This window comes from Hemitrygon akajei, chromosome 4, assembly GCF_048418815.1.
Source record: "Hemitrygon akajei chromosome 4, sHemAka1.3, whole genome shotgun sequence".
Lineage (NCBI taxonomy): Eukaryota > Metazoa > Chordata > Chondrichthyes > Myliobatiformes > Dasyatidae > Hemitrygon > Hemitrygon akajei.
Window position 1 is genome coordinate 13,174,669 of NC_133127.1, and position 19,424 is coordinate 13,194,092.

Consider the following 19,424-nt stretch of genomic DNA (forward strand, 5'->3'; position numbering starts at 1 on the left):
GCCTGTAGCCTTCTAAACCTCCCCTGTCCATGTAATTATCTAAATGGCCTTTAAATATTCCTAATGTGTCTGCCTTAACCCCTATTTCTGGCAGCTCATTCCAAATAAGCACCACCCTTTATGTGAAGAAGCTGCCACCGACGTCCCTTTTAAATCTCTCGCCTCTGGTCTTAAACCTGTGCCCTCTTGTTTTTAGCACCATCTCTTTGGGAAAAAGGTTATGTGCTTTCACCCTGTCTATGTCTTATCATTAAGGACGATGATTTGGCTATCGAGTCTGCTCTGCCATTCAATCATGGCTGATTATTCTTTCCCCTGCTCTGCTCCACTCCCTGGCCTTCTGCCCATAACCTTTGATGCCCTGGCCAAACAAGAACTTATCAAGCTCTGCCTTAAATATACTGAATAACCTGGCCTCCACAGCCGCCTGTGGCAACAAATCCCACAAATTCACCACCTTCTGGTGGAAATTTCTCCGCACCTCCATTTTAAATGGGCACCCCTCTATGCTGAGGCTGTGCCCTCTTGTCCTAGACTCCCTCATCATGGAAAGCATCCTTTCCACATCTACTCTGTCTGGGCCTTTCAACATTCCAACAGTTTTAATGAGATCCCCCTAAGTACAGACCCAGAGCCATCAAAGTTTCTCATATGATAACCCTTTCATTCCTGGAATCATCCCTGTGAACCCCCTCTGAATCCTCTCTAAAGCCAGCTCATCTTTTCTTAGAAGAGGAGCCCAAAACTGTTCAGAACACTCAAGGTGCAGCCTCACCACTGCCTTATAAATCCACAGCACTGCATTTGCCTTCCTCACCCCGACTCAAACTGCAAGTTAATCTTTAGGGTGTTCTGCACAAGGACTCCTAAGTTCCTTTGCATCACAGATTTTCTGATCTTCTCACTGTTCAGAAAATAGTCTGCACATTTATTTCCAGTATCAAAGTGCATCACCATGCATTTTTCAACATTTGCCACTTTCTTTTCCATTCTCCTAATTTGTCAAAGTCCTTCTGCAGCCTACCTGTTTCCTCAACACTATCTGCCCCTCCAAGCAATCTTCGTATCATCTACAAATTTGGCAACAAAGCTATTTATTCCATCATCCAAATCATTGACATACAATGACTTATAATCTTATAAAATGGTAGAGACATATAATCTTATATTCCAGGGAATTAAGTCCTAGTTTATACAACCTCTCCTTGTAACTCAGGCCCCCTGATAAATCTTTTCTGCAATCTTTTCAGTTGAATAACATCTTTGCTAGACATACAACAAAGAACATAGAATAGTACAGCAGAGTACAAGCCTTTCAGCCAATGAATTTGTGCTAACATTTTAGCCTACTCTGAGATCAATCTAACCTTTCCCCCACATAGCCCTCTATTTTTCTATCATCCATGTCTCTATCTAAGTGTTTCTTAAATATCCCTTCTCTGAATCCTCTCACTATCACATCCCTCTCCTCAATGGTTACAGATGAGGAGTATTTATTTTAAAGGGTCATTCCTCGTGACCACACATGAACTAAATAGGAGGATGATCACTGGACAAATGCCTGAACCTGGTGTGCTTAGGCAGGCTTGGGAACCAACAATGGCGAGCTAAAACATAGAGCACAGACCGCTACAGCACAGTACAGGCCCTTTGGGCCATGATGTTGTGCCAACTCTTTAACCTACTCTAAGATCAATCTAACCCCCCCAAATATTCCTCCATTTCTCCTTCACACTAACACACAATGTTCTGAAGATATTCCCTGGATATTCCCTTCAGATATTAAAGAACCAAAGTATCGTTTAGAGTCCTCCACCACCCTTCCATAATCTCTTTGACCCACTACCATCAGGAAGGAGGTACAGAACTAAGACTAGGTAATAGTTTCTTCTCTCAGGTTGTGAGATTAATGAGTACCCTGCCACCACCGTGGTCTTGTCACTGTTCACTGTTTACCTGTGCTGCACACTACATGTATTTTGAATTGTATTTTATGAGCTTATCTGTGGTAATATTTTGTTTTATGTGCTGTGTGTGATACATGTTTTGCGGGTACACCATTGTTCGAAGGAATGTTGTTTCATTTGGTTGTATATATGTCAAAGTCAAAATGCATTAATTAAAAAAGTACATAAACTACATACAGCCTTGAGATTCTTCTCACTACAGTCATCATAAAACAAAGAAACCCAAAAGAACCAATTAAAAAAGACTAACAAACACCCAATGTGCAGAGAAAAACGACAAATTTTGAATAATTTTCTTTGATCTGTTTGCCATCGGCAAGCCATCACTGAGCTTCACCGGTGCCATTTTAAACCAGTCAAACGACAACAAAATTGAACTTGAGATTCTTACTTAAAGGCTGATGTTACTCACTTTTTGATCTTCAAGTCGGAATGAGCTTTTTATAAAGTTCTTAAACTTCTGTATGGTCTTCGGTAAGTGCTGCCCCTGCAAACCAGTAACAACCAGGGTCAGTGCTGACCAGAACATCATGAAGATAGTCTGCACAGCAGTTGTAGGAGCTATATATCACCTAGAACAGGTAGCCCAGGGGAAAACGGGGGAATGGGAGGTGGCAGCCAGAGGGACAAACAACCGAGGCAGGCTGGTATGAGAGAAAGAGGGTGATTTGAGAAAAGAGGATGAATGGGTAAAGAAGGGGGCAAGCAGAAAAAGAGGAGTATGACTGAGTGAGGTGGGGAGTGAGTGAGTGTGAAAAAAAGAAGGGGCACAAAAGAGGGTAAGCAGGAAAAAAGAGATGAGCAAGAAAAGGGGTGCAAGTGGGGGAAAGAAGGAGGAAAGTGAGAGAAAAGAGGGAAATAAAATGTAACATCAGAGAGCTGGGCAGCATCTGAAAGGGGAGAAACACTTGATGCTTCAGGTCCTGTCTCCTGGGCAGAACTGATGGTCCCAGAACCAAATTTGCAACCGTTTCTCTCTCTACAGATACCACTTGGCCTGCTGAGTGTTACAAATTTTCAGCATCTGCAAGATCTCCTTTTTTATTTTTTATTTTCGTCATGATTTGCTTTGACTTTTCCACCTAGATACCCAGAGAAACCACCTGATCTTAATTTAAATCTGTGATCACCTCCTCCCCAAAAGATACAGGTCCTGGATTTCCTCCCAACAATTCTTGACTCACAGAGCACCACAAGCACAGAAACAGGCCCTTTGGCCCTTTTAGTATGTGCTAGCCTAGTCTTCTGCCTAGTCCCATCGACCTGCACAACCAAACATCTCTTGAATGTTGAAATCTCTTAAATGCACATCTACCACTTCCACTGGCTGCTCGTTCCACACTCTCACCACCCTCTGAGTGAAAAAGTTCCTTAGATTCCCCTTAAACATTTCACCTTTCATCTCTAATCCTCTGACCTCTAGTTCAAGTCTCACCCATCTTGAGGAAAAAGCCTATTTACCCTATCTACACCCTTTTTAACGTTATATACCTCTGTAAGGTCTGCCTCATTCTCTTGAGATTCAGGCAATAAAGTTCAAACCTATTCAACCTTTCCCTCTAACTCAGGTCTTCAAGCCCTGGCAACATCCTTGCAGGTCAGGCAGGGTTTTGGGCAGAGACCCTTCATTGGAATGGAAAGGAAGAGGGCAGACGCTAGATTAAAAAAGTTGGGGAGTGATAGGAGCTGACAGGTGGATGAAGGTGAGGAGGGAAGGGAAAGCCAGGAGGGTGGGGAAAGGGGTGAAGGGGATTAATGTCAGAAGCTGGGAGGTGATAGGTGTGGAAGACAAAGGGCTGAAGAAGAAGGAATCTAACAGAGTCTAAAAGACCATGGAAGGAGGCAGGGAGCCAGTGGGAAGAAGGTAATGGGCAGGTCACGATAGTAATGGGACCACAGGGATAAGGGAAAATAGGAGGGGAGGGAGAAGAGAGGGGAGTGGGCACATGTTGTTAAGGTAAATGAATGTTCATGCAGTCAGGTTGGAGACTACCAAGATGGAATAGGAGGTATTGCTCCTCAAATCTACATCGTGATAGTGGAAGAGGCTGTAAGTGTACAGCCTCATCAAGACACCAGGAAATAACAGCATTTTTGAATAACACAGATAGTTACCTTTTCAACCAAAGCCTTCATTTTAGTTTTAATGTCGTCCATAGCGATTGCAGTCTTAGAGGTTTTCGCTGATTTTGAATTGTCTCCTAGATTTTTGGTTTTCACAGGAGTCTGCCAAAAAAAGTAAATAGCATCAGCCTTAGCCAATCAGAATTTAAGTACAATTCCAAGTAAATTCTTTCCTCTCCCTCTCCACTATCATGGTATAATAGAACAATAGTGCACATGTCCACAAAATCCATCACCAATGAAAGTACCAAATGTAGAATAAGACCGAAGAGACAATCCTAATGTCCACAACAGCATGAACAATTAACTCTTTCCCACTGCTATCAGGCTCCTGAACCAACTGAAAAAGTATGACACCACCTCAGACTATACAGTCAAGTGCAAAGGTCTTAGGCACAGAGATAAGTACAGCATGGAAACAGGCCTTTCAGCCCATCTAGTCAATGCTGAAACCATTTACTCCCATTGACCTGCACTGGGACCAAAGCCTCTATAACCCTACTATCCTTGCACCTATCTAAACTTCTCTTAAATGTTGAAATCGAGCTCACATGCACCACTTGTGCTGGCAGTTCATTCCTTATTCTCATGACCCTCTGATTGAACAAGTCTCTCCCCGTGTTTTCCTTAAACTTCTCACCTTTCACTCTTAACCCATGACCTCTGGTTGTATTCCCACCCAACCTCAGTGTTAAAAGCCTACTTACATTTACTCTATCCATACCCTCATAATTTTGTATACCTCTATCGTATTTCCTCTCAATTTTCTACGTTCTAAAGAATACAGTCCTAACCAATTCAATCTATCATAATTCAGGTCCTCCAGACAAGGCAACATCCTTGTAAAATTTTCTGCGTACTCTTTCAACCCTATTTACATCTTTCCTGTATGTAGGTGACCAAAACTGCACACAGCGCTTCAAATTAAGCCTCACCAATGTCTTATACAAATTCAACATAACATCCCATCTTCTGTACTCAATACATTGACTCATGACGGCCAACGTGCCAAAAGCTTTCTTTACAACCCTATCTTCCCGTGACTCCACTTTCAACTAATCATGGACCTGTATTCCCAAACCCTTCTACCACACTCCTCAGTGTCCAATCATTCATTGTGTAAGACGTACCCTGGCTGGTCTACCAAAGTGCAAAACTTCACACTTGTTTGCATGAAATTCCATCTTCCATTTTCAGTCCATTTTTTCAGCTGATGCAGATCTCTCTGCAAGCCATGATAGCCTTCCTCACTGTCCACTACACCACAACTCTTAGTGTCATCCACAAATTTGCTGATCCAGTTAATCAAATTATCATCCAGATCATTGATATAGAAGAAAACAACAAAGGACCCAGCACTGATCCCTGTGGCACACCACTAGTCACAGGTCTCTATTCAGAGAGGCAACCCTCAACTACCACTCTCTGGCTTTTCCCACAAAGCAATTTCTCATCCAATTTACTACCTCATCCTGAATATCCAATGACTGAACCTTCTTGACCAGCATGTGTCAAATGCCTTACTAAAGTCTATGTAGACAACATCCACTGCCTTGCCTTCATCCACTTGTCTGGTAACCTCCTCGAAAATCTCTATAAGATTGTTTAGACATGACCCACCACACACAAAGTCATACTGATTATCCTTAATCAGTCCATGTCTATCCAAATACTTATAAATCCAGTCCCTTAAAAAACCTTCCAATAACTTTCCCACAACTGAAGTCAGACTCATGGGCCTATACTTTCCAGGTTTACGTTTAGAGCCTTTTTTTAAACAGTGGAACAACATCGGCTATCCTCCAGTCATCAGGCACTTCTCCTGTCACTAAGGATTATTTAAATATCTCTGCTAGGGCCCTGGCAATTTCTGCATTTGCCTTCCGTAAGGTCCAAGGGAACACCTTAAAAGATCCTGAGGACTTATCCACCCTGATTTGCCTCGGGGTAGCAAACACTTTCTCCTCTGTAATCTGTACAGGGTCCATGAAGTTGATGCTGCTTTGCCTCACTTTTGTAGACTCTGTGCCCATCTCCTGAGTAAATAGAGATGCAAAGAATTCACTTAAGATCTCCCCCATCTGTTTTGGCTCCACACATGCATAGAAACATAGAAAACCTACAGCACAATACAGGCCCTTCGGCTCACAAAGTTGTGCCGAACATGTCCCTACCTTAAAACTACCTAGGCTTTACACATAGCCCTCTATTTTTCTAAGCTCCATGTACCTATCCAGGAGTCTCTTAAAAGACCCTATCCTTTCTGCCTCCACCATCGCTGCTGGCAGCCCATTCCACGCACTCACCACTCACTGCGTAAAAAAAACTTACCCCTGACATCTCCTTTGTACCTGCTTCCAAGCACCTTAAAACTGTGCCCTCTCATGCTAGCCATTTCAGCCCTGGGAAAAAGCCTCTGACTATCCACACGATCAATTCCTCTCATTACCTTGTACACCTCTATCAAATCACCTCTCATCCTCCGTCGCTCCAAGGAGAAAAGGCTGAGTTCACTCTACCTATTCTCATAAGGCACGCTTCCCAATCCAGGCGACATCCTTGTAGATCTCCTCTGCACCTTTTCTATGGTTTCCACGTACTACCTGTAGTGAGGCAACCAGAACTGAGCACAGTACTCCAAGTGGGGTCTGACCAGGGTCCTATATAGTTGCACCATTACCTCTCTGCTCCTAAACTCAATCCCACGATTGATAAAGGCCAATGCACCGTATGACTTCTTAACCACACAGTCAACCTGCGTAACAGCTTTGGGTGTCCTATGGACTTGGACCCCCAAATCCCTCTGATCCTCCACACTGCCAAGAGTCTTACCATTAATACTATATTCTGCTATCATATTTGACCTACCAAATCATATTTGAACCATCTCACACTTATCTCCATCTGCCACTTCTCAGCCCAGTTTTGCATCCTATCAATATCCCACTGTATCCTCCGACAGCCCTCCACACTATCCACAACACCCCAACCTTTGTGTCATTAGCAAATTTACTAATCCATCCCTCCAATTCCTCATCCAGGTCATTTATAAAAATCACAAAGAGTAGAGGTCCCAGAACAGATCCCTGAGGCACTCCACTGGTCACCGACCTTCATACAGAATATGACCCATCTACAACCACTCTTTGCCTTCTGTGGGCAAGCCAGTTCTGGATTCACAAAGTAATGTCCTCTTGGATCCCATGCCTCCTTACTTTCTCAATAAGCCTTGCATGGGATACCTTATCATTCATTCATTTGCAATCTTTTTATTGATTTTCTAATAAAGAATATACAAATTCGAGGAGAAGTTTAGCAAACAGATAATACAAAAGACATAAACAGCAATAAAAAACAAAGTATATATTGTCAAAATCAGATAGGTAAAATGTTACGCTGTTATATATACAATATTGTCAAAAAAACTACAACTCCTCATAACAATCATAAAAAAAAGATTGGAAATTTTATTTGATAAAGGGAAAAAAGAAACCCACTAACTAAACTAAAACAAAAAAAGAAAGAAAAAGAAAGATTGGGCAGTCCATTTGAGGGTAAAATTAGAAAAAAGAGAAAGAAAAAAAATATCCTTTCAGTCATCTCCGAACCTTCAAGGATAAGGATTTTCCCTAACAAATCATGTGAAAATATTGAATAAAGGGTCGCCAGACTTGTTCAAAATTAAAAGATGTATCAAATGTCTGGCTTCTAATTGTCTCCAAGCTTAGACATGACATAATGGATACCTTATCAAATGTTTTGCTGAAATCCATATACACTACATCTACTGCTCTTGCTTCATCAATGTGTTTAGTCACATCCTCAAAAAATTCAATCAGGCTCATAAGGCAGGACCTGCCCTTGACAAAGCCATGCTGACTATTCCTAACCATATTATGCCTCTCCAAATGTTCATAAATCCTGCCTCTCAGGATCTTCTCCATCAATGTGTCAACCACCTAAGTAAGACTCACTGGCCTATAATTTCCTGGGCTATCCCTATTCCCTTTCTTGAATAAGGGAACAACATCCGCAACCCTCCAATCCTCCGGAACCTCTCCCTTCCTCATTGATGATGCAAAGATCATCGCCAGAGGCTCAGCAATCTCCTCCCTCGCTTCCCACAGTAGCCTGGGGTACATCCTGTCCGGTCCCGGTGACTTATCCAACTTGATGCTTTCCAAAAGCTCCAGTGCATCCTCTTTCTTAATACCTACATTCTCAAGCTTTTCAGTCATCCTTACAATTGCCAAGATCCTTTTCCGTAGTGAATACTGAAGCAAAGTATTCATTAAGTACCTCGGCTATTTTCTCCGTTTCCATACACACTTTTCCATTGTCACACTTGATTGGTCCTATTCTCTCACATCTTATCCTCTTGCTCTTCACATATTTGTAGAATGTCTTGGGGTTTTCCTTAATCCTGTCTGCCAAGACCTTCTCATGGCTCCTTCTGGCTCTCCGAATTTCATTCTTAATCTCCTTCCTGCTAGCCTTATAATCCTCTAGATTCCTATCATTACCTAGTTTTTTGAACCTTTCATAAACTCTTCTTCTTGACTAGATTTACAACAGCCTTTGTACACCACGGATCTTGTTTCCTACCATCCTTTCCATGTCTCATTGGAACGTACCTACTCAGAACCCCACACAAATATCCCCTGAACATTTGCCACATTCCTTTGGTACGTTTCCCTGAGAACATCTGTTTCCAATTTATGCTTCCAAGTTCCTGCCTGATAGCCTCATAGTTCCCCTTACTCCAATTAAACGTTTCCCTAACTTGTCTGTTCCTATCTCTCTCCAATGCAGATAGAATTGTGATCAGTCTCCAAAATGCTCTCACACTGAGAGAGCTGCCACCTGACCAGGTGAATTTCCCAATACCAGATCAAGTACAGCCTCTCCTCTTGTAGCTTATCTACATATTGTGTCAAGAAACCTTCCTGAACACACCTAACAAACTCCACCCCATCTAAACCCCTCACTCTAGGGAGATGCCAATTGATATTTGGGAAATTAAAATCTCTCACTATGACAACCCTGTTATTATTACACCTTTGCAGAATCTGTCTCCCTATCTGCTCCTCGATGTCCCTGTTACTATTGGGTGGTCTATAAAAAACACACAGTAGAGTTGTTGACCCTTTTCTATTCCTAACTTCCACCTACAGAGACTCCGTAGACAACCCCTCCATGACTTCCTCCTTTTCTGCAGTCGTGACACTATCTCTGATCAACAGTGCCACCCCCCCACCTCTTTAGCCTCCCTCCCTATTCTTTCTGAAACATCTAAAACCTGGCACTTGAAGTAGCCATTCCTGCCCCTGCACCATCCAAGTCTCTAATGGCCACAACATCATAGCTCCAAGTGCTGATCCACACTCTATGCTCATCCGCTTTATTCATGATACTCCTCGCATTAAAATAGACACATCTCAAACCATCGGTCTGAGTGCATCCCTTCTCTATCACCTGCCTATCCTCCCTTTCGCACTGTCTCTAAACTTTCTCTATTTGTGAGCCAACCTCCCTTTCCTCCGTCACTTCAGTTCGGTTCCCACCCCCAGCATTCTAATTTAAACTCTCCCCAATAGCCTTAGCAAACCTTCCTGCCAGGATATTGCTCCCCGTCGGATTCAAGTGTAACCCGTCCTTTTTGTACAGGTCACACCTGCTCCAAAAGAGGTCCCAATGATCCAGAAATCTGAATCCCTTCCCCCTGCTCCAATCCCTCAGTCACACATTTATCCTCCACTTCATTCTACTCCTATACTCAATGTCACGTGGCACAGGCAGTAACCCCGAGATTACCACCTTTGACGTCCTGCTTCTCAACTTCCTTCCTAACTCCCTGTAGTCTTTTTTCAGGACCTCCTCCCTTTTTGCTACCGATGTCATTGATACCAATATGTACCACGACCTCTGGCTGTTCTCCTTCCCACTTCAGGATATTGTGGATGCAATCAGAAACACCCTGGACCCTGGCACCTGGGAGGCAAACTACCATCCACATTTCTTTCCTGCGTCCACAGAATTGCCTATCTGACCCCCTAACTATAGAGTCCCCTATCACTGCTGCCATCCTCTTCCTTTCCCTACCCTTCTGAGCCACAAGGCCAGACTCTATGTCAGAGGGACGACCACTGTTGCTTCCCCCAGGTAGGCCATCCCTCCCCAACAGTACTCAAGCAGGAATACTTATTGTTAAGGGGGATTGCCACTGGGGTACTCTCTAGTACCAGCTTCTTGCCCTTTCCTCTCCCGACTGTTACCCACTTCTCTGTCTCCTGTGGTCCCACGGTGACTACCTGCCTATAGCTCCTCTCTATCACCTCCTCACTCTTCCTGACCAGACAAAGGATATTGAGCTGCAGCTCCAGTTCCCTAACGCGGTCTCTAAGGAGCAGCAGCTCAATGCACCTGGTGCAGATGTGGTCGTCCGGGAGTCTCTAGGACTTCCCACATCTGACATCAAGCACAGAAAACCGGCCTCACACACATACTCTCTGTCTTTATTTTAAACAGATAACCTACCTGGCCTCGACCCCTTATCGCTGAAGCCCCGTTGAGCCAAAGCCTTCCTACTCTGTCTCCCACTACTCCATGCATTACCATTATGGTCTTCGAGAGGAATTCTGTCCCTTGCAATCCTTTTACTCTTAATATATCTGTAGATATCCCTAGGATTCTCCTTCACCTTGTCTGCTAGTGCAACTTCATGCCTTTTAAGTCCATTCAAGTCTCTTGCGTTTTTGATACTCCATAAGCACCTCATTTGCTCCTATCTGCCTATACCTGCTATGCTCCTCTTTTTATCTCTTAACCAGTGGCTTAATATCTCTTGAAAACCAAGGATCCCTACACTTATCTTTACCTTTTAATCTGACAGGCACATACAAGCTCTGTACTCTCAAAATTTTGTTTTTGAGGGCCTCCTACTTACTAAGCACACAATGCCAGAAAACAGCCTGTCCCAATCTCCACTTGCCACATCATTTCTGATAACCATCATAATTGGCCTTTCTCCAATACAGAATCTCAACCTGTGGACCAGACCTATGTTTTTCCATATTTACTTTGAAACTAAAGGCATTGTGGTCACTGGATGCAAATTGTTCCCCTACACAAACTACTTTCCCTAAAGCAGATCCAGTATCACATGCTCTTTCATTGGAACTTCTATGAACTGATGAAAGCAACTTTCCTGAACACATTTGACAAACTCTATTCCATCTATTTCTTTTACAGTATGGGATTCCCAGTCAATATGTTGAAAGTTAAAATCACCTACTATAGTACTAACCTTGTTTCTTGCAACATCTCTGACCTCTTTACAAATTTGTTCCTCTAAATCCCAAGGGCTGTTTGGTGATCTGTAACATAGCCCACTAGTCATATATATATACATATAAAACTAGGGAGCCTAAGATTTTTGCACAGTACTGTAGTAATTTTACATATTGCACTGTACTGCTGCTGCTGCAAAAAAAAACAAATTTCATGACATGTTTGAGTGATGATAAACCTGATTCTGATCTGGGTCTCTATTGTGGACTGAGAGTGGGAAGAGGGAAGGGAGAGGGGAATCATGGTTGGGAAAAGGGGAGGAGAGAGGGGAGGGAGTGGGAAGCACCAGAGAGACATTCTGCAATGATCAATAAAATAATAATTATTATTCCTCTCCGCATCTTGTGGTGCATCAGGTGGAAACCTTGCCATTTCTTTAGCATTTTGTCTGTTTTTTATGAGGCCACGATGCTAGCTTGACACTTAACCCAGCACGGATGGGAAGTGTGCATAGAATCGCCCAGAATTGAACCCAGGACCACTTGCCTTAAAGTCCAGTGCTGATGCCACTACACCACCAGCTGGCAATAAACCAATTGTATGGAATCAAATTACCTTTCCTGGAATCTCATTGCTGGGTGTGTCTGCACCCATGCCAATAACCCCCAACCCCATCCCCTGGCACACCTTCCCTGCCACCTGTCTCATAATCCTCCCACGGTGCTCCACCCTCGCCATTCCCAACATCCTTTGCTTGTGCCAGATTTACAGACTCGCTCTCTGCTCAATGTTGACAAACACAGTACTGTGCAAAAGTCCTGGGCATCCTGCTGTATGTGTAATATTTCTCTGACAATTTTGCACTATTGGCCTTTTGAAAATCCAAGTACACAACATCCATTGATTCTCCTGTCTATCCTGTGTGTTGCTTCCTCAAAGAATTCCAAAAGATTTGTCTGGCAAGATTCTCCCTTATGGAAATCATGCTGACTACGGCCTACAGTGCACCCTCCCAGTATCACAAACACCACAAGCCCCCTAAGTAGAATGGTTTTCATTCGTCACGAGTACAGAAGTTGGGATGTTATGTTGAAGTTGTATATGGATTTGGGGTATTGTGTGTATTTGGAAATTTGTTTTTATTTTTGTGGCACAGGTACAGTACAATACATAAATTTATTATAGTACTGTGCAAAAGTCCTAGGTACCCTAGCTACAGTGCCTAAGACTTTTGCATAGTAATATAGATTAATCTTAAGGATTAATGCAAGAGATTCTGCTGAAATCCAGAGCAACACACACAAAATGCCGGGGGAACTCAACAAGTCAGGCATCATCTATGGAGAGTCAATATTTCGAGCCAAGACCCTTCATCAGGCCTGGAAAAGAAGGGGACAGAAGTCAGAATAAGAAGGTGAGGAGAGGGGAAGAAGTACAAACTAGCAGATAATAGGTGAGATCAGGTGAGTGGGAAGGTGGGTAGGTGGTGAAGGGAGATTAAATAAGAAACTGGGTGTCACAACCACGGATTCAGCAATGCAGCAGATTTGGCAATTGCCCTTGTGAATATGCATGTGTCAGCTAATTATTATTTCATTGTGATAGTATTTAACTCCATTCATTCCGTCTTAGTACTTGTCAATATAGCTACACTTCGTTATCTGCATTCTGCCTTGCCTGAGAAATTATACTGTCAAGTCACCTGATCTGGAGACTAGCGGTATTCGTTTTATTTTCAGTTGTTTTTTTCAGCCGCAGTGTAGGCTTCGTTTTCCATTTGAGTGTTTTAGTCAACAGCCCTGTTTGGCCTAGTGTTTATCGTTTTCTTTTCCCCTTTAACATTGTTCGCATTAAAGTTGTGAAATATCGACCCGCTTCAGTGCCTCTCACTCTGCACTTGGGCCATGTTCAAACTGGGTGACAGCAAGTCTCGACCATGCAAAGATGGACCCAGCGGAGAGAGGGCAGCTGACCATGGACATGAGATTCATTGGTCAGAGTGATTTGTTGAGGCAACAATGTTCCATTGGAATACCTATGTATGAACTCTTGTTTCTGTCTCCAGCATGACAGAATGATTTTGCAAGTAGTGGACCCAGCAAAGTTTGAACAGTGACGTTTTGATATTGGTGGGTTGAGGAGAAGGTGCCTTCTGTTCTCAGTGCATGTCCTGACTCTACACTCTGAGAGTCCGAGTCTACATACTGAGCTTCTCTAGTCTGCATAGAGTTTCTCTGGTATCCATTCCAAGCTTTTCAAGTCACAAGTACCCAGGTTCCCAGCATTGTGGTCCCGTGACTCAGATCTGTATAACAAATAAGCCCTTCGAGCAAGCTTTTCAATTGATTCAACTTTCAAGTTAAGTGTAAATTCTGGAAGAGCCCTACTCCAAAATCTGATCCCTGGCTGGAGTGTGCAAACACACAAGTAAAATAATCCTATCAAGAGTATTTTTAACCCCTTGATGAAAGTCATGGTATAGACTGGGAAAATTGAATTTTCATGTAGCGAATTCAACAGATCTACAGAGAACCACCTAGCTTAGCGATATGCTGTCTTGATCTGTAAAACTGAGAGTATATCCTAATTGTCTCTGGAAAAACTGTATAAGATAAAACACTGTGAACAAGATTTGAAAAGGTTCCTTCTCCTCATTTCAAGTTTCATGGTTTCAAGGTTTCCCAAGGACTTTTCTCTTGGGAAAGGGTTTTCTTTTTCCAATCGTTTCTGAGGCTTATTCAATGTGTTTAGGGTTTTTCAATGTCCTTCCCATCTTGAGGACTCCCAAACCTCCCTCTTGGCCCCGCCCGAGGTTTCTTGATCTCAGTCTGTTGGGGTTCCCAGGTCTCAGTCTCTCTGGATCCCCAAGTCTCCTTGCCTCTTGAGTTCCCCATGCCTCCCTCTCAAGTTCCCCAGGTCTTTTGAGTCTTCTCTGGATCTTGACTTTTCAGGTGTTCCAGGGCCTTCAAGTGGCCAGCTATTGGGGGGGAAGGGGGGTGGGGGGGGAGTCCTGAGGTGACTTCTTCAGCCCTGTGCAGGGCACCAGAGAACTTTTTGGCTCTGAGGTTTTCAGAGCACCTGAACTGGTTAATTGTTGTTTAACAGTTATTAATGGTTTTAGAGTTTCTTGTGTTTTTCTCGAGCGACTCGTTCTTTGTAATGCGGTTTCCTGGTGCTTTCTGTTTAAATTTAAGTTTATTTTGATAAATTCAGATTCTGTTAGCTTTATTCTTGAAGCAGATGCCGGATTAGCTCCAATCGGAGGGTCCCCATTTTGAGAATGATCTATCTCACGGTGTCACTTGATCAAGCTACCTCTGTATAAGCTCTTGTTTCTGTCTCTACATGGAAGTCTTTGGCTCCGATATTGGCAGTGCACACCATGGCACGTATCTACCAGCATCACTGAAGGACATCTTGGACGAGTCCCTCATTGGGGTCTTCCAGCGGACACAGGTCTGTTGTGCCTCAGGGGCTGCGCCTAGAGAGGGGAGCCCTGTCACAACTACGGATTCGGCAGTTGCGCTTATGAGTATGCACGTGTCAGCTAATTATTATTTCATTGTGTTAGTATTCAACTCCATTCATTCCATCGTAGTACTTGTCGAGACTTGGACATGAACAAAGCTACACTTCGTTATCTGCATTCCGCCTTGCCTGAGAAATTGGACTGTCGAGTCACCTGATCTGGAGACTAGCGGTCTTCGTTTTATTCTCAGTTGTGTTTTTCAGCCGCAGTGTAGGCTTCGTTTTCCATTCGAGTGTTTTAGTCAACAGCCCTGTTTTGGCCCAGTGTTTACTGTTTTATTTTCCCTTTAACACTGTTTGCATTAAAGTCTGTGAAATATCGACTTGCTTCAGTGTCTCTCACTCCGCACTTGGGCCATATCCAAACCCAGTGACACTGGGAGATGATAGGCGGAAGAGGTAAAGGGCTGAAGACAAAGGATTCTGATAGGAGAGGTCATTGGGCCTAATTTTAGCTTCTTCTCCCTACCTTTTCAGACCTGATGAAGGGTTGCGACCCGAAACGTCGAGAGTTTAATTCATTTCTATAGATGCTGCCAGACCTGCTGTGTTCCTCCAGCACTATCTGTGTGTTAATTTGTAAAGGTTGATAGTGGGACAATATGAAGCTGCAGCAGTTAACTGGGCACCTCATCCAGTTGCGCTCCTTCACCATCTCCCCAGTGCTGGCGAGGTGCCCTACAACTAACCCCACATAATCAGTGCTATATAGGTGCCGGTGGACAACAGTAAGCGCTATGCCTGCATCACAGCTGGGATTGTGACCTGGAGATTTGCAAAGTAAATGCCTTGGCCTTCCACAATTATCTTCTACGTAATGGAATGCCAAATAAACAAAGGCAGGAAACACTGCAAAGAGCTTAAACCCCTTGTGGAAGACCATAAAAACAAACTCTGTTGTGGACCACAACACAATTCTTTGAAGGCTCAAAGTCTACTGTTCTGGCTCTAAGCCAGGGATTTGAATGTATTTTCTGTATTCCATAATAACGTTGTCTTTGATCTGACTGATGTGATGCTTTCATTTACAACTGGAATTTTTTTTTGTAGTTCTTATTCTCAAGGCTCTCCATTACTATTTTTGTAAAAAAAAGGGAAAGTGTCATTAATTTACTCACTCAGGTGAGTAATGGCCATATTAGGGGATGGAATGTCTTTTGTCTCATTTCTTTCAGTGAAGCGAGAGTTTTGTTGGGTCAGGTATAACACAGGCTGCAATGAGATGCTGCTCAGTTTCTCATAAAAGTTAGTATTTAATAAATTATAAATTAAGGAACTGCATTAAGAACAAAGGCATTAAAAATGAAAAGAGTAGTGGAAAAAACTATAAGTTTAAAGATGTGGAGACCATAAGTTGCTTAGCAATGGGAAGGATATCATCAGACCATAAAACTATATGACAAAGGAGTAGAATTAGGCCATTCAGCCCATTGAGTCTGCTCTGCCATTTGATCACAGCTGATTTATTATACCTCGCAACCCCATTCTCCTGCTTTCTCAACATTTGAAGTTACTTTGAACTTTTTGATTTGGGCTGAACGGCCAGGTTCTGTGCTGTGGTATGATATGACTTTAAATTATTTGAAAACCCAAATTGGATCATTAGGGCTTTTCAAGCATTTCCCAATATCACATAAATTCAAGTTACCTGAACATGACCACACTGAACATTATCTCACTATTTTTGCGAGGTTGCTGGGTGTGAACTGGCTGCAGTGTTACCAGTGTTACAAGAATGAAGGCAGTTCCCAAGCAGATGGGAACATCCTTAGAGAAAAAAGTTATTGAAATGTAAGTCATTTTTTAGCAGGGTCACACCACATACTGTTTATCAAAGTTCAAAGTAAATCTAGGATGATTCTGAGAAAGAGAGGGTTATTGTACAAGGAACATTTGATAGCTCAGGGTCTGTACTCACTGGAATTGACAGGGATGAGGGGGATCTTATTGAAATCTTTTGAACGTTGAATGATGTGGGAAGGATGTTTCCCATGGTGGGGCAATCTAGGACAAGAGGGCACAGCCCCAAGATACAGGGGCGTCTATTTAAAACAGAGATACAGAGACATGTGGAATTTGTTACTACAGGCAGCTGTAGAGGCTGGGTCATTGGGTGCATTTAAGGCAGAGCTTGATAGGTTCTTGATTGGACATGGCATCAAAGGTTACGGGGAAAAGGCCGGGGAATGGGGTTGAGGAGGGGAAAAAAGGATCAGCCATGATTGAATGATGGAGCAGACTTGATGGGTCAAATGGCCTAATTCTGCTCCTATGTATTATGGTCTTATGTATTTATCAAAGTACATGCATGTCACTATTTACTGCATGTACTGTGCAAAAGTCTTAGGCACATATATATATAACTAGGGTACATAAGACCTTTGCACAGTACTATATTTATCAACATGGAGAGCGAGTCTGTAAATCTGGCAGAAGCAATGGATGTTGGGAATGGCGAGGGTGGACTGCAATGGGAAGAGTGTTTCAGGGCTGGGTGCAGGCACACTCAGCCCTGAGACACCAGACGAGGTCACTTGATTCCAAACAACTGGTTTATTGATCATTACAGAATGTCTCTCTGGTGCTTCCCGCACCCTTACCCTTCAGCCAACCATGATTCCCCTCTCCCTGCCCCCTTCCCACTATCAGTCCACAATAGAGACCAATATCAGAATTAGGTTTATCATCAATCACTTATGTCATGATTTTTTTGGCAGTACAATGCAATACATAAAATCACTACAATACTATGCAAAAGTCAGACACCCTAGCTATATATGTGTGCCTAAGGCTTTTGCACAGTACTGTATTACCCTGAGATTAATTGTCTTGCAAGCATTCACAGTAAGAAATACAATAGAACCAATGAAAAACTACACACAATGATGCGACAAACAACCAACGTACAGAAGAAGAAAACCCTTCAAATACCAAAAAACAAAAATTAATGATAATAAATAAATAATATTGAAAACTTGCATTGTTGAATCTATAGGTTGTGTTCAGTGATCATTTCCGTGTTGAGGTGAATGGAGTTATCCACACTGGCTCAGAAGCTTGATGGTTGTAGGGTAATAACTGTTCCTGAACCTGGAGGTATGGGACCTAAGGCTCCTGTGCCTCCCTCCAATAATAGCACGGTGAGAGATGAACTGGATGGTGGAGGTTCTTGATGATGGATGCTACTTTGGAGGCTCTATATTTTTCCTCTCTTTTTGCACTACTTATTTAATTTAATTTTTAAGTACATATTATTATATAATTTATAGTTTTTATTATTATGCATTGCAATGTACTGCTGTTGCAAAACAACAAATTTCACAACATACGCCGGTGATATTAAACCTGATTCTGATTGCTTTCGTGTGGCAGTGCTCTGTGTAGGTGTACTCAGTGGTGGGGCGGGCTTTTCCTGTGATAGACTGGGCCGTATCCACCACTTTTTGTAGGCTTTTCCATTCCTGGGCATTGGCGTTTCCATGCCAGGCTGTGATGCAACCAGTCAGGATACTCTCCACTGTGCATCAGTGTTTTTTGCCTCTTTAGTCCATGCAGAAAAGTAAACATTTGCTATAATTTTATTTTAGTACAAAGCACATGCTAAACTTGGCTTGCAAAACTATTTACACCGCAATTGATCTATTATATTTTGTGTGCTGTCCTTGGCTAGTCCCTGAAACGCCATATACTATTACAGTGGTTCTGAAAGACGACCTCACACCCCCCCATAGCAAGACTAACCAGGTAGTCACGCTCTGATTATTACATACTTATTAAGGGTAAGAGACATCTGAACACTGTGGTTAAAGAACTAAAAGAAGCATTAGTCCACAATTTGTCTCGCATAATCATGCCAAACTTAATTACATGATGCTAAAGGCTGGAATTCATTTCATGTGGTAAAATGCTAAATACTGTGATGAAAACCCATGTAAATTGTAATTCAATACCGTTGATTCCTGGTCAGTTGATAACCCCAGTTTGCCGTGAAGTTTTTCTCTTCATTAAGAAACAAAATAGGTGACTTAAGGGATTTTAAACTCTAACACAAACCCACATGTGCTGTAAAACACTCGGCTAATCTGTTTTAGCCGCGATGGTGAAAGGAAAATATAAATAAACAATTGGGAATATGCCAAGGCAAGGAAAGAGAGATACAACAGTTTGCTGGAGTGTGAAATGCGTGAGCGGACAGACTTACAGAGTTTTGTTTGAAATTGTCCTTTAATTGAACTGATCAGGATGGCTACTGAATCTCAAGTTGGAACAGGGTTAACTTGACAACAGAGTGGCAACATCCCTCACAGGCAAAGGTCTCCCCACCATTGAGTTCCAGCTCACTTACTGCTCAATAACACTCCGATGAATAAAAACTACAATGGTCAGGATGGGAGGCAGTTTCTTCCCTCAGGCCATTAGGCTTTTGAATGCCCTGCTGCATCATATTCAAAGTTACTGATTAATCTGTTCCATATCTTACAATATTTAATGTATGCACTTTAGTTTGTTATTTAT

The 19,424-nt window shown here is 42.7% G+C and overlaps 1 protein-coding gene across 1 annotated transcript in view; it reads right to left on the minus strand.

Moving 5' to 3' along the window:
- npm1b (nucleophosmin 1b) overlaps positions 1-19,424 on the minus strand; it is a 117,017-nt gene that overhangs the window by 8,872 nt on the left and 88,721 nt on the right. The window contains exons 8-9 of the mRNA XM_073042102.1: positions 4,083-4,193; positions 2,380-2,454 (exon numbers count right to left, since the gene is read on the minus strand). Of these exons, the coding sequence (XP_072898203.1) occupies positions 2,380-2,454; positions 4,083-4,193 (186 nt within the window). The remainder of the gene's footprint in view (positions 1-2,379; positions 2,455-4,082; positions 4,194-19,424) is intronic.